The sequence below is a fragment of the Marmota marmota genome, unplaced genomic scaffold (genome assembly GCF_001458135.2).
Source record: "Marmota marmota marmota unplaced genomic scaffold, marMar, whole genome shotgun sequence".
Taxonomy (NCBI): Eukaryota; Metazoa; Chordata; class Mammalia; order Rodentia; family Sciuridae; genus Marmota; species Marmota marmota.
In genome coordinates this window covers 26,179,699-26,195,893 of record NW_025999968.1, presented here as the reverse complement: position 1 = coordinate 26,195,893, position 16,195 = coordinate 26,179,699, and the positions used below count along the sequence as shown (strand labels likewise).

Below are 16,195 nucleotides of genomic sequence, written 5' to 3'. Positions count from 1 at the left end.
TTATACGTGACATAATGGTTTTTGGCAACAGTGATCATGTAATGATACAAATACTTTCAAATATTCATTTTAAACTAATTTTCTCCATAACAGCTTTCTTTGGAAAAACAAATAACTTTTTCATTGTTAATTCTTCCCTTTATTTTATGTGGGCAAACTCAGAACTTTTTTTTTTCCCAAAAAAAAATCAGGTAAATATTCCTCAGGAATTCATCATAGAAAAGAACAGAAAATTAATAATAATTGTTCCTTTGAAAAAATGACAACGTCCTTAAATTTTACAACTTTTTTTTTTGAGGGGGTTGCAGCTTTTGGGTATTATAGGCAAGTGTTCTACCACTGAGCTACATCCCCAGTCCAAATTTTACAACTTTTTGAAGTGCTTTGCCATAAAATAACCAGTGAAAGTATAATAATGAAAGATGATATGATCATTCTCATTTCATTTCAAAGCTTTATCAAGATTTTGCTTTAATTTAAAGGCTGCCTTTCATAAAATTAACTCTATTGAAGACCTTTTAACATTTTTGCTTCTATTTGCTACAGTAACTAACTGATGAATTTGATAAATGTGGTATTCTGCAACTTTGGAATCTGTATTTAATTCAAAATAACATAGGTGTTCCATAATGCTTCCATTTCACACAGATTTCCACAAAACACTCTTTTCATGAAAAATTTATTAAGAAGGTATCTTTGGCACATTTCCTGACTGAAAATTTTTTTTAACAACCTAAGAAAATAAGATGTTAACACTTAGGATAATGATGCATGGCTCTCATATAAGAGAGGTACCAGAAAGTGGACTGGTACACACTTTGCTTCAGGAGAACAATTAATTTATTATGAGCTGAAGTAATGTAGGCTTCTCAGGGGAAGTGGGACTATGGAAAGATAGGGTTTAGAGAGGTTTATAGATGTTGTAGGAGAGAATGACACAAGAAAAAGGCATAGGCAAGAAAATACAAGTTGAATCTGGATACAGGGCAGATACCAGGTTGGAGAAAAGGATTCCTGATGTGTAATAGGTGAATGAGTAGGTACTTGGAGGTCTTTTATATGAGCTGAAAGTATTAAGAATTTCATTCTATGATAAGGGTTCAAGACAACATTCTGAAGGATCTAACATCAATCTACAGCTTTACAGATGCATGTTGCCATATTACAATGGCAGCCAGTTCAGGGAAGAAAAGTCTTACTTCTGGAATAAAATAGAAATCCCATCCCACAGTCGATTCTAAAAGAAGAGTAAGGTAAAGAGTTGTGTTTTCTTTCTACATTGGTAAAGACACTAGGTTGATTGGAAATATCTGAGGAGATTATATTTAGCATAGTGTAGCAGGTAATAACAATGATAGATGACTTAAAAAAGATCAAGTCAATATTACATGCCCAATTCATTATTTAAGTAAACATTAATTTGCATATATATCCCAGGAGAGAATAAACTGAATTCTACAGTGACTTAAGTTCTTTCTCATTCACTTTGGAGGTGTTGAGTACCATACAAAAAGAGCCAACATACTATTTAAGGAAGAAGGAATCAAAAAACATTTTCAAATTTACTTGTTCTCTTTTATCTTGTCCATTTAAATAAACCATAATGAAATCTTTATTTCATTCCTGTTTCCTATTAAGAGCTATTTCCATAGGAGTGGTTTCCAAAATAATGGTATATTGATGTAAGAAGTACTTATATGAGGTTGGGCATGGTGATGCATACTGTCCCAGTGACGCAGGGGCTGAGGCAGGAGGTTCGCAAGTTCGAAGCTAGCCTCAGGAACTGAGCAAGACCTGGTCTCAAAAAAAAAGAAAGAAAGAAAGAAAGAAAAAGTATGTACACAAAAAACAAAACAAAGCTACAATTTAGAATTTATTTATTTTAGAAAACTTGAATACAAGCTAATTTACTAACTTTTATTAGAAGGACTGATAGTATATAATTTATAACAACATTTATGCAGTGTACATTAAATGTAGGCATCAAAAACAAATGCAACTGTCATGGTTTCATGTGTCCATAGTCCCAGTAACCGAAGAGGCTGAAGCAGGAGGATTTCTTGGATCCAGAGTTTGGGGCCAGCCTTTGTAACACAGTGAGATCCTATCTCTAAAAAGACTCCAAAATCCAACTATCCCAAAGTTTCCTTTAAGTGGGAATTATTAAATAAGTAGATTGTCACGGCTTTCCCCTACACATTCTGATTCAGTGGTTTAAATTGGGATCCAGAATATTTTAAATAAAACCTCCAAACGTTTCTTTTTTTTAGCCAAGTTTAGGAAATAGGCAGTACACCTTGACTTGGGCCTAAGTTCAGTTCTAAGTTCAGCACTAATAGTTGTATAATTTGTGCCTCAATTACCATTAGATAGCTAGAAAAATGGACTGTCTGAGGGTTCAGCAGCAGAACTAGGCTAACCAGTGACTTAGGGGGTAGTGTCCAGTTTACCTTATTTCTTGCTTTGATTGGACCAAAGGCCAGCTTCCTAATAGTTTAAGGGCAATAGTGTGTGTGTGTGTGTGTGTGTGGCTTAAAATTCATGATTATTTTTAACCATGAAACTTCTGCCATAGATCATTATTATGTTTCACAACTGTTATGCTGATCAATAACTTTATACTTATTTTTTATGTATTCTCTCACATGTGGAAATAGCGAAGTCTTTTTTTTTTAATGTTAAGGTGACTGGGTGTTGTGAAATAAAATACCTTTTCAAAATGTTAAAAAACACTAAAAGAAATAAAAGTTAACATTCATTGAATGCTTAATAATGAAGCACTGTCTCAAACACTTTTTTAATACCATATATTATTTAATCCCCACAACAATCATATGAAGTAGGTGCTGTTGATTAATGATGGAGCACACAGAGCTTAAGTAACTTGCCCACTGTTTATAAGATTTTTTGTTTGCCTGCTTATTTTAATTTGGGGACATCCTTAAGTAACACTTAAGATTTATTTCATGATGTTTAGACTTAACGATCCTTTGACTTCATTTGCTTAAAATTTGATTTCTTCTATCATGTTTTCTTTTGAAACAAATGAAACCTCCTTTTTTAGCCAGGAAGTTAAGGCGGCATACAGAAATCACTTTTTAGTCTAATATGGAATGTTCAAATGATAGAATCTGACAATTTAATACAAGTAAAATATTTATAGTCACTTTGAATATGTAGCTTGATAGTTCATCTGATAATGAATCTTTGCTTTATAACCTTACTAAGTTTTTAATGTCTGAGGTATTTGTGAGCATAGAAAAAAATTCAGGCAATTGTATTTTAATTGATACACAGTTAATATTTAAAAATTTAACTTGTCAGTTGTCTTTTTTTTTCCTTAAGGTGTCAAGCTCAGTATTTTAAAAAATAATACTTTCACTAGGACTTCAATTAATCTTGAAATTATCAGACTAAATTTCCTGAAACATCTTAAAAAACAATAGTTAACAGTACAGTATAATGATTCTAAAAGCACAATCAGCCAAACAAATCTTGTAAATTTCAATCTAATTAAATTTATTAGAATCAAGTTCAGTAAACCAGGTTCTCTTAAATATTAAATGTTGCTTACAAATGTAACTTCTATTGCAAATTCCATATTATAATGATTCTCCAAAGCATTTTACATATCCTTAAGAAAACAGATATGTAGACAAATTACCCGTTATTATTCACTTTATCAATATGTATCTTTTTTCCAACATATATCTTAAACCTCATACAAATTTTTCACATTATAGGTTGTATTTTCTTCAACTTGTCATTTCTTCATCCCAAAACTACATATCTAATTACTGAACAAGACAGAATAGAACTCTCCATCTTCCAGCTTTCTACCACAACTTAGATTATCTGGCATAAATTCAGGGCAGGTCAGGGGACCTATGTCTACCTGCAAACCAGAGTGTGCATACTGAGCAGGGCTTAGTCTACATCTTCTTGTTCAGCTCTTGTCTGCCATTTGAAGTTTTGAGTACTAATACAATTTTAACCAAACATTTAATTTTCAGTTTCTTTGCAATCTGGTTCTTTTCCTAGAAATGATGCATTCTGTAAGTTTTTCCGTTGGGTTACACTTCATCTTTGTTTTAATGGGATTTTCCAAGTCCAATTATGTACATTCTGTGTAACTTTTGGCATTAAGGCCAGTTTGTGTACTAATGGGATTTTGTCACCCTACATGTTACAGTAGTACCCCTTTCTCTTTTATAATTTAATAGCTATCTCATTTGGCCATTAATGATTTTTACTGGCAGTGATAATCAAGTTTAGTTTTTATCCCTTTAAATTCACAAAGCCAAAATGATTTTTCTTTCCTAGGAATGCCAGAATCACCTCCGCAGATATGGAAATGTGAATCTGGAACTGGTGACGCGAATCATTAGAGATGGTGGCCCATGGGAAGATCCAGTGTTGCAAGCTGTTCTTAAAGCCCAGCCAGCATCTCAGGAGATAGGTACTTCAGGAGATTCAAAATCAAAACCAACATTTGTGAGAAGCAAACACAATTTTGTTTCCTTATTAGAGCAGCAGTAGTCATTTCTCTTTATTTTATAATACTGAATAATGGAGTAATTTATTTTCAAATGAAGAATGTTTAAATTGTTATTCTGATCTGGCCCAGACTGATTTTTGACATTAGATTAGGTATATTTATTTCAAGTAATGGGAATTGAGAATGTATTTACTGAATATTACTTATTTATAGGGAGTTTATCACTTCAGTTATAGTTTTAAAATCTGTTTAAGAAAGAATATCCTTATTTATAAAAGTAAAAACAAAAACTTCATGAAACCACATGGGATCTCCCTTACAGGAAACTCCATAAAGGCTGGAACTCTGAATTTATTCTCACCAACACTGTATATTCTACAATTAGTCCAGTGCCTGGTGTAGAGTAACTATTTAATATAAGTATTTGTTGAATGAATGAATGAATGACCACACAATGAATGAATAACTAAATGAATAAATACATTTTAATACTAATTCCAAATACCATAGAGCAGTATTTCTCTAAACTTCATCTACTAATAGAAGTTCAGTTTTATTTCATTCCCTTACTACCTATATCCTTCTTTGACATCGCCTCCTGTCAAATAGTAATCCTCCTGTGACCCTTGTGGGCCAAAATTTCTTTTTGAGTCAGGAGGGTCTGTCACCTACTTAATCCTTTTTTTTTTGGTGTGTGTGGGTCTCCTATTATTAAACTGTTCTGAACTTAAGAATATTTTGTGTCACCAAACATAGAATGTTTGTTTGGAAGCTGTGAATATAAGCACAAAGATGTGGGAAACATTTGAAAGTGGGGAGGGAGCCTATAAAGCGAAGTTATAGGAAAGCCAGAGAAAAAAGAGCTCACAACCCTGGAACCAGTTAGTCCTTGTCTGGTGAGAAAGATACTTTATACCCTAGATTATGCTGAGCAGGTTAGGATATTTCCATTTACGCCAGGTTAAGTGTGGGGTAGGTTGTAAGTGGAGCTGAAGGAGGGAGGAGGCTTTGATTCTCATATTTAAGAATAAACCACCTGCAGATACAAATGTAGAACTATGAGAGTGAGAGAAGATGAAGAGAGAAAACCAGGAGAATAAGTACAAAGTGGGGTATTTGATATAAGACTTTAAGAAAAGGACTAAGGTATATATGACAGTGGTAGAGAACCCAGTGGATACAAAAGAGATGTGTGTGGATCTTTGGAAAGGGATTAAAAAAGAAAAGAAGAGAAAATAGGAGAGGGAGACAGTTGAAGCTGAGGAGAAAGAGTTAGATTATTTAGGAAAAGTATAAAGAGTCTAATATAGGAAAGGCAAAGTTTACTGGGAAATGTGGCCAGAGGAGATAGGAGATAGACAAAAGCTTAGGAGGGAGGAAAAGGGAGAAGAAAGTTTAGACTTCTACAGGAATTTTTAGCCTCTGAGTAGAAGCTAAAGCAAACCTATTGTTGGTTGTTCTAAGGGATAATGACCCTTTAGACTGCATATCACATTAGAATAATAAATATTCCTTTCATAACTACACTAGCAAGCTTCGGGAAAAGCTGCTCTAGAGCCTCATTAATATGGAAAACTTTTCTTTAGTTAGTGATCATTACAGTAAAGATTAGGGTGAAGTTTATTTATGTATTAACTACAAATCAGTGTTTGCCCATAATATCATAACCAGAATTACAAGGCTAATGTTTAAGCCAAAATAAAACATTACTTATAAGCCCTTCATTGATTAAACATATGTAAGTAATCAAACAGTTTTGGATTCAAAGTCATAAAATAAAGGTTCCAGTTTTGATCCTGCCACTTAAAAATTCTTTTTCCTTGGGCAAGTTATTTGACCTCTCTGAGACTCAAGAAATGTCACCTATAACACAAATATCATAAGACCTGTCATAAGGTTGTTGTTAGGTCTAAATAAACTTGTGTAGTTAAGAGTGCTTATATATTTCAAACTGTGTGAATATAGGTATAAATTAGTAATTATCCTTATGTAATACATGAGCATTTTAATAAGCAGTTCTATTTGGCACTATTTTGGATAAATTTTATTTTAAAATAAAATATATCTCATTATTGTTTTTCACTAACATATTGCTTTTCTAATTAATCTGATTTAGTGTGGTTTAATGTGATAACGTAGGATTGAGCTTTTTAATCTTATAGTAATTAAAATAATGGGCTGTAGGAAGAGAAACTATGTAATCTGAGACTAGAAAGGCATCATAGCCAGTACCCTTTGAAACATATTATCAAACTAAAGAGGAAAATTTAATTTTTTCCTTTTCTTAAATTTTAGGTTTTTTTTTTTTTTTTTTTTTTTACTTTTTAGACTGAGAAGAAATCAGCAAATATTTCTTGAGTGCTGTTTTGGTATTGCTCTTATTTTCATTATTCCAACCATATAATTGAAAATTCTTTTCATAAATAAAGTTTACTAAAGAAAATGTTAGTTAAATAACTTGTTAATCTCATTAGATATCATATTTTAGTGGTAAAGTTTCAAACAAAGTTTCAGAGAATCTTTTCTTGAGGGTAACAGAGTGTTTCTTTTTAATATAGTGAACAAATATTTAAGTTCTGAAAATCCACTGTTCTTTGAACTACGTGCCAGATACCTAATTGCTTGTGAACGCATACCTGAAGCAATGGCTCTTATTAAATCTTGTATAAATCACCCAGAAATCAGTAAAGACTTGTACTTCCATCAAGCATTCTTCACATGTCTGTTTATGTCACCTGTGGAAGACCAGCTATTCCGTGAGGTATTGTTTGAGATTTTTGCCAGTTACCATTTTAACCTTACCAAAGAGGGGCGGGGTAGCTCATTATTGTTGAATTATTTTTTTCATTATACCAATGATTTAAAGATCACATTATCTAGATGTGTTCTCTTTTGGCACCATTCTTTAAATGCATGTTGAATTAGAATCTGATGTTAACAAATAATGAAATTAATAAAATATATTCTCTAATAAACATTACTTGAACTTTTGGTGTAACAGAAAGGGTCAAATAAAAAGCAAAAAAACACTGTGATTTTGCCTTTTACCTAACGTAGTAAAATGCTAAATGCTCATATTTATTTATTTTTTCAAGATTAAAGAATGAATCTTTTCCTAATATGGAACCTACTTGCCTGCAGGTTCTAGGCATTAATGAGATTACAAGCACTCATTATAAAATGAAGGTGCTATGCAGTAAAAATAAGAAACATTAAAGTATTTCTCTATAATTCATCATTGCCAGTAGTTTCTTCTGTTTAAATACTTAATGAAATTAGCTTTTTAGACATTTTTAATGAGATGAACTGATTTTTCCTTTCTCACAGCATTTATTGAAAACAGACTGTAAGAGTGGAATTGATATCATCTGTAACACTGAAAAAGAAGGCAAGACTATGTTAGCTTTGCAACTTTGTGAATCCTTTCTTATTCCACAGCTCCAGAATGGTGATATGTACTGTATATGGTAAGTATTCCTAATACAGAAATTAAAATGGTAAGATGGGTACCAGAGGGAGAAATGATTAGCAGTTTGGACTTCATAGCTATTTTAATATTGTGTGAAAATATTAAACTATTTTAAAAATTTTGTGCAAAGAACAACAGTATAAGAATTAAATATCTTAAAAAGAAAATAATCATATGTAACTCATTGTTTAAATTTTCAAGGAAATCGCTTCTCAGCCTTTTGGCTAAGATCAAGTGTAAATTTTCAAGGTATGTGTTATAGTGAAACAACGTTTGAAATTAAGTTTTGGAGCATGAATTTTTAAAAAACATTTGAAAACTATTTAAAAGTTTTAAGTAGGATTTTTAAAAAGTGCTTTCAATTTTTAAGTTCTTTAAAACAATATCTTGAAGGCATATAGTTCCAAATCATATTTGAACATTTTTGTTTTATAGATTAAAATTTTCATATAGCTTAGAGAAGGGGACCTAGGAAGAAGTGCACTTGTCTTCTAGGCGAGTAGTATACTTTTCTTAGTTAAATTTTTATTTTTATTTGAAAAATTGACCATGTCAACTGGAATTGCAAATAGTGGAAGAGAATAAGGAGATGGTGGTGAGACACGTGAACTTCTAAGTAGTTTTAAAAGTATTATCATGTTTTGTATTCTGAAATGGAATATAGTCATGACTGATAATAGTAGATCTTTTCCGATGGGGATAAGAATGTTCTCTGCCCTTAGCTCTAGCAAACTATTTAAATAGGGTATCTTTAGTCTTTTAATTTATTCAGAAGTGAATGGAATCAAGTGTAAACAAACAAACAGAAAGATCTGCTTTATTTTGTTCTTTTCTTTGTTAAATTTTTATTCTTTAAAGAGGGAACTTAAAATGGAATAATGCCTATCTTCCAACTCCTGGCCACAGACAGCCTCTTAAGAATAGAAGCAGGGGCTGGGGATGTGGCTCAAGCGCTACGCGCTCGCCTGGCATGCGTGTGGCCTGGGTTCGATCCTCAGCACCACATACAAACAATGATGTTGTGTCCACCAAATACTAAAAAATAAATATTAAAAATTTATTATTAATAAATATTAAAATTCTCTCTCTCTTTCCTTCTCTCTCTCTCCTCCTCTCTCTCTCTTTAAAAAAAAAAAAAAAAGAATAGAAGCAGTGTGTGTGTGTGACTCCTGCTTTCTAACCAGCAAAGAGTCTTTCTTTTTGACCCTTCTTTCTGAAAAACCTAAGTTTTTTTTTTTTTTGGTACCAAAGATTGAACCCAAGAATGCTTTACCACTGAGCTATATTCCCATTCCTTTTTATTTTTAATTTCGAGACAGGATCTTGCTAAGTTGCTTAGAACATTAGTAAGTTGTTGAGGCTGGCCTCAAACTTGCCATCCTCTTGCATCATTTCAGCCCCCTGAATGGCTGGGATTACAGATGTACCCTGCTGTGTCTGGTCCACAATCTAGTTTTATTCTATTTCAAGCTAACAGGGCAAGCTACTACCCCCATTTCTTTTTCATTGTCATTAATAATAACAACAATAACAAAAATGTCCAACATTTAGTGAGTGCTTCTTATATTTTATATTTGATATATGCATTATCTCATTTAATCCACAATATTATGGAGTAGACTATGTTCAAGCCATTCAGTTTGGAAGTAAAGCCAGGATTCAAACCTAGGCAGTTTCACACAACAGCTTGTGCTGTTAAACATTACCTACTAAATAAGCATCAAATTAAGGAAAAAACCCCATGTTGTTAGGGTGACTGTAGACTCTGTTATAGCTTTCTCTTAGAAATTAGGTAACTTGATGATTATATTAGTAGTTAATAGGGCCCTTTATAAGCTACCTGGGAAGTGTTTGTATACTGAATGTACCCTCTGATTAAAGGAAAACTGAGCTTTATTAACTTGACTTTATGGATTTCTAAATGAGGACTATTGGTGATTTTCAAGGTGTTTTTTTCTTGTTTTCCCTCAAAATCCAACATACAAGTAAAAATAAGATCTCATAAATTCATTCAAAATGGAGTTTTACAACCTCATGCTAAGATTTCTGCTTTGCCTGTTACACAACTAAAATCCATCTGGTAACCCATTCTGGCAGACTTATTAGGATCTTAGAATATTTATTTTGTTTATCAAGTTTTCTTATGACTTAATTATGACTTAATGAAATAAAAGGGAAATAAAGATTTTTGTTACAAAACAAAAAGAAAAAAAATTCCCTTCATTTTGTGCCCTAAGACTGTCTGTAAGGACCTCAAATTATTTTCTTAAACAAGCTGTAAAGTAAAAAAATATACATTTCCAATATGTCAAACATTCATTTGTATGATATTGAGTAGAATATCTCTCCCTTGATTTTCAACTGTCATTTTGTTTTAAAATTTGTTAAAGAGCTATGGTATGTCTTTTTAAATATAGTTGATCTGTTTCCCTTCATTCATATCCGTCTTTTCATAAAACACTTCTTATTTATAATGTCCACCATCATCTCTTATCTCATTCCATGTGTAGTTTTTCTTACTATAGTCAGTCCTTCAAGAGGTTTCAGCATTTAGGAATATAATAGTTGCCATATTATCAGGCTAGGGGTATAGCTCAGTGGTAGTGTACTTGCCTCATGTTATCATGTGTGAGGCCCTGATTCAGTTCCCAATCCCCCACGCCCCTAACACATACACAGATTACCAGATTATCAACGTAAAAATATTTGTTGACTAAATCTTAGTGCTTGGCCCTATAAAATTACAAAGACAAGAAATGAACATAAGAAATTAGCGATTAAATGTCAATATATGCTAGACATTTCATCTATGTGTTTCATTTATCTCCCTTAATTCTTTTAATAAAAATACTGAATAAAGGTTACGTGAGCATTGGCTTTTTAATCTTATTTTTGAAATTTCAGTTACTACATCTGATGTCCCTTTTGATAACTTCTGAAACCAAAGCATTTAATGAAATTAATATATCTTCAGTCTTTCTTTTCAAACACTAAAATAATATTTTAAAAAAATTTTTTAAATGTTGAATAGTAATAATCTCAGTTTTTATGTATAAGGAAGCTGTAGCTGAAAGAGATAAAAGAAACAAAGCTAATAAAAAATGGAGTTGTAATTTACACAATTTAACTAGTCTGGAAGTAAGAGATGTGTTTCACTAGCATAGAGGAAAGATAATATCTATTGAAAGCATACTGGAATGTGACATGAGACACAAGAAGAGCAGAAATACAGTCAGTCCTCAAGATAACTGCTATCAGGGACAGGGAGATTGCTAGTGTTCTTAAAAAATTTGTTTTCTCCCCCCCCCTCCAATTTATTTATTTATTTATTTTTTACATACATGACAATAGTGGAATGCCTTACACTCATTATTATCCATTTACAGCACAGTTTTTCGTAACTCTGTATATAATGTATGTTCACGCCAAAATTATGCCATTATACGTGTACTCTTTTTTTTTGCATTACAATTCTTAATACACATATATACCAGTTTTTCATATCTCTGTATATAAGGTATATTGACACCAAATTCAAATCTTCATAACATATATTTTGTATAATGATGACCATCACATTCCTACATCCTTGCTAATCCCCTTCCCCCTCCTTTTCCCTCCCACCCCTCTTCCCTATCTAGAAATAATCATCCTCCCATGCTCTCCTTCCCTACCCCACTTTGAGTTACCCGCCCTTATATCAGAGAAAACATTCGGCATTTGGCATTTATTTTTTTTTGGATTGGCTAACTTCACTTAGCATAATCTTCTCTAATGCCATCCATTTACCTGCAAATGCCATGATTTTGTTTTTTTTATTGCTGAGTATATTCTATTGTATATAAATGCCACATTTTTTATATCCATTCATCCACTTAAGGACACAGCCACTGAAAGGACTTAAAAATTTGTTTTCTCTGTCATTTTGCTTCAGTGTCTCCCGCTCTTGATAGCAGAACACCAAGAGTCCCCAAATTTCATAATTTAGAGTTAATACCCCAGGGACTCTGGCTTGATTGGGGTCAGTTTCCCACTCCTGAATAAGTGGGAAGAGAGGTCACATAGGAGACATGACCATGGGAGTTTCACCCTTATAATATTAGAGCCATTCCCAGAAACTTATGGCTCACTGTTACCTCCAATTAGTATTTAATGTGATATTAAAATTTAGGGGTTTCATCCCCAATTACGTGTTCTTGCCACTATTACCACTGTACAACATGTCACTGAGGTGATTTATAATGTATTAAAAGTGGGGAAATGCAACCTATAAAACATATACAAGGAAGCATATGAAAGGTATGAAGGGAATAAAAGGTAAGAGGGATGAGATCTATTCTGAAATAGTTTTCACTTTAGTTTGGGGTATTCATGAAGAGAAACTTTGAAAGATGGCTGATCTTTGAAATGAGGAGTACAATCAGGATAAACAACAAAACAATAGTGAAAATAAATGAAGCAGTTTTACCGACAATGAGGAGACCACCCTAGAAGACTACCTAAGGCTCAAGTATTGATCCTTTTCACTCACCCATGTTTCTGTTGCTGTTAACACTGAGTATCATATTGAATAAGCACCAAGTATAATGATCAGGGAGGCTGGAAACAAATCAGGTTAGCAACCACTGTAGTAGTACATCTGTAAACTTAAAGGGCCTAAGATAGCACTGAGAAAGAAGGATAGAGCTGAGAGCAAAAATATAATTGAAATGTAAATGTGCTAGAAAATAAACAAGTTAGGACCTGCAGGGTTGAGGAAATATTTAGTGTCACTGATCTAGAAAAAGATCAACAACTTGCCAGGAATATGATTAATTCTAACTGGGTTATTGTGGTAGAAATCTAAGTTGAAATACACAGGCATGAAAATTTGGAAAGAATTGAGAGCTAGAGATTTGGAAGGAAGGTGTGAAACCTGGTGAATGTTCTAAAGGAGGATTTGTGGTGAACTGAAACTTAAGAGCATCCACACAGCTAGTATGAAATAGAGATGGAATTTTGGTTTTACTTCTTTACCTGCTATTATTTTCTGTGTTGTGTTTTCTGTATTTTGTCTCTTAAGTAGACTATATGGTAATCAAAGTGTCCTTAGATTTGGGGAGAGGGGTAGGAAGTAGGATTTATTGGTGGGCATGACTAAAGAGGGGACAGGAAGCACAGGGGAAGCCCTCACAAGTGCAGGGCTCGCCACTTGTCCAGGGACCATGAATAAGGATGAATAAGACCCATAGCCATTCAAGATGAACCACTTCTCAGCCACCATGTCTTCAAATTCATCTGCATTAAACTTAGTAAAGCCCTACTTCTTTAAGATGTGAATCTTCTGTGACCAGGGAATTTGAACTTGAGCCCTGGCTAAGACCTTAATCACATCATGCTCCTTGTTCTGCAACTTGGTGCAGATGGACGTGATGATTTGGTCAGTATAATCTCTGATCACTGTGCCCTGGGGACTTCCAAAAGCATTTCAAATACCTGTCTGGAGCCCTCGATTATGAACAGCCTAGGAGACAGGAAGGTCCATTGGATCCTGTTTTCAAAGGACCCTTAGGGTAATCTAAACAAGCAACACTTGAGTTATCACTGAGGATGCTGCTGTTTGCAAGTATTGCACCCTGGGGCCCCAAGAAGAAAGATGCCCAGTCAGCTTAAATGGCTGCAAATTTCCACAGATTGAATACCTATATGTGCTTGGCTTAAAGTACATATTCAGTTAAATCACTCAAAAAAATTTTATCAGTTAGATTATGATGCTTTGCCTAACTTTTATGACAAGTTTTAAAAATTTCTAATTTGTTAAAATTAGATAATCAAATATATCAATTATATCTTCTACCCTTGCCTCAAAACCCACTGTTTCTAGCCTTATTTATCCTGTAAGCTTGGCTATATTTTAGAAAGGAATCTACCTCTGAAATACTTTAAATGGTACATAGCTTATCTGCTTAAAGTATTAGAACCTAAAAAAAGAATGATTTAAAACATAGAAAACAATTTCAGAATCAATACGATTATTCAGAATTTTAATGTATATTACTTTTGGTACCTTAATAGATTAAGATAGTCTACAACATTGGTTTCTAAATTTATAAGTAGGATAAACCAAAGTTTATGGCTTTTTGAAATTATATCAGTATTGGTACATTGGGATTACAATTTCTCTTTTGATCTAATTCTAATATGCCAACATATGATTGGAATTCATTCCTTCATTACAAAACTGTACCTTTTGGTCTCTTTTTGTCTTAGCTTCTGTTAGTCTTAGATAGCAGAAGTAGCTTGGGGGTCAGCATACACATTTACACCCACTTCGTGCATATCTTTGCCAGGGCATTGGCATTGTAGAATCAGGGAAAGATAGCTAATGTCTGTATTTGAATAAACTGTATTTTTGATATTTCTCTTTTTTTTTCTCATTTACAGGGAGTTGATTTTCATATGGAGTAAACTACAGCTTAAATCTAATCCTTCAAAACAAGTTTTTGTAGATCAATGCTACCAGCTTTTAAGAACAGCAACTAATGTGAGAGTCATATTTCCTTTCATGAAAATCATTAAAGATGAGGTAAATAGGATATATTTATCCCTTGAATTTTAAAATAAATTTAAATGACAATTCACTGAAACTCGAATCTCTTATAAAATTTATTTGACTATAAAATTAAAAATAAGGAGGATTTTAAGACTTCATTCTCCATATATTACATCCTCCTCTCCCCTAACTCCAAACTCCCAATGTGGAAAAAAAGTCAGTTTACTAAAAATTTGGGAACAGTTGCTTCAATAAGAAGCTATTATCTCTTATGACTAAATATGTTGTCACTTTTGACATTATTCTAAATTCCAACTGTAAAATATTAATTTGCAAATGACCTTTACACGTCTATAGGGAACACCCGTTCACTGTCACAGAAAAGCTTAGTTTATAGTTTAACACTGGTGTTTATATCAAAAGGAACAATGAATTCTGGCATGTTTTGAAACTTAAGGACAATATTTAAAGTATTTATCTAAAGTAATTATAAAAACTCATTGCCTGGTTTTAAAAATAGTCCTGAATCAAGTTTTTCTTGGGCCACTTGCAAATGATTAATTCTATATATGAATTTTACATAGTCATGAAAGTGAATTCTGTACTTTTCCCTTCAAATTTTATTAACAAGATCTTGAATACAAAGATAGGGAAGATAAGGCCACCCTTTATTTTGTAGCTCCATTTAATTGACTTTTTGTGGGTTACTTTTAAATACATAAAGAGGCATCAATTAAATAATATGTTGTTGTTTTTTTTAATGACTTTCACTCGAAATACTAACAAGACTTTCAATACAAAGTCAGGAAAGATAAAGCTATCCTCCATTTTCTAGCTCCACTTAATTCAGTATTTATGTAAGTTAGTCTTAAATATGTAAGGAGACAGCTGTTCAATAATATATTTTGATTTTTTTCTTATTTATGTATTTATCACATTATCACATCACTCATTAGATGTGTGACCATATAGTAATTGTGTTCCCATGATATATAAAGTTGGCAGCATTGTTTGGTTTTTGCTTTGCTTTTTTATTTCTAATTTTTAAATTGCATTTATAGTGTCCTTACTGAATAGTTAACTATTATTCAAATGTATTGTCAGAGTTACCTCTCCTGTATAGAAACAAACTATGGTATAGAACACTTAACATATGATGTGTATCTGAGTCCACTGATAAGACTTCATTTTAAAAAATCAAGATGTATCCATATGCATCTATTTATCTCTGTGTTTACATATAGTTCTCATTTGTACCAAAAGTTGAGAGCCTGTGTTATAGAAAGTTTATATTATGTTGATTTTTCTGATTATTTATAGAGCTTTCTTACTTTCGTGTGTCTGGTTAACCTAAGAATACATAATACTGAGGAAAAATTCAAAGATAAAATAAACATCAAAAATATGATGCTTAATGGTTTATGCCCTACTAAAAAAGCTTTTATCTGATAGAGATCATTCAAGTGTTTCAGTGCTATGAGAAAAGGCATAGTTAACAGTGAATTCGGAAGAAGGTATCACAAATAGTGTATCTGCCAAGGCTGCATAAAGAAGGGAAGATGCTTTAGCTTGGGTTTTAACAGATGAGGACAGTACTAACATTTGTAGAAAATTTTGTAGTTTACAGAACACTTCTTCCTCATTTTATTATTTATTTTTCACAACTGTTTGGTGGCATTAATACGGGAACAAGAAA

At 32.7% G+C, this 16,195-nt stretch overlaps 1 protein-coding gene and 1 non-coding gene across 3 annotated transcripts in view; one reads left to right on the top strand and one right to left on the bottom strand.

The window, feature by feature from the left end:
- Znf654 (zinc finger protein 654) overlaps window positions 1–16,195 on the top strand; it is a 79,003-nt gene that overhangs the window by 54,861 nt on the left and 7,947 nt on the right. For both annotated transcript variants that reach the window (XM_015478637.2, XM_015478636.2), the window contains exons 4-7: window positions 4,324–4,459; window positions 7,057–7,259; window positions 7,826–7,965; window positions 14,391–14,532. In XM_015478637.2, coding sequence (XP_015334123.1) covers window positions 4,324–4,459; window positions 7,057–7,259; window positions 7,826–7,965; window positions 14,391–14,532 — 621 coding nt within the window. The remainder of the gene's footprint in view (window positions 1–4,323; window positions 4,460–7,056; window positions 7,260–7,825; window positions 7,966–14,390; window positions 14,533–16,195) is intronic.
- On the bottom strand, window positions 13,496–13,629 carry LOC125617050. The gene has a single exon (XR_007347903.1). It is a non-coding gene; the product is annotated as a small nucleolar RNA SNORA70 (small nucleolar RNA).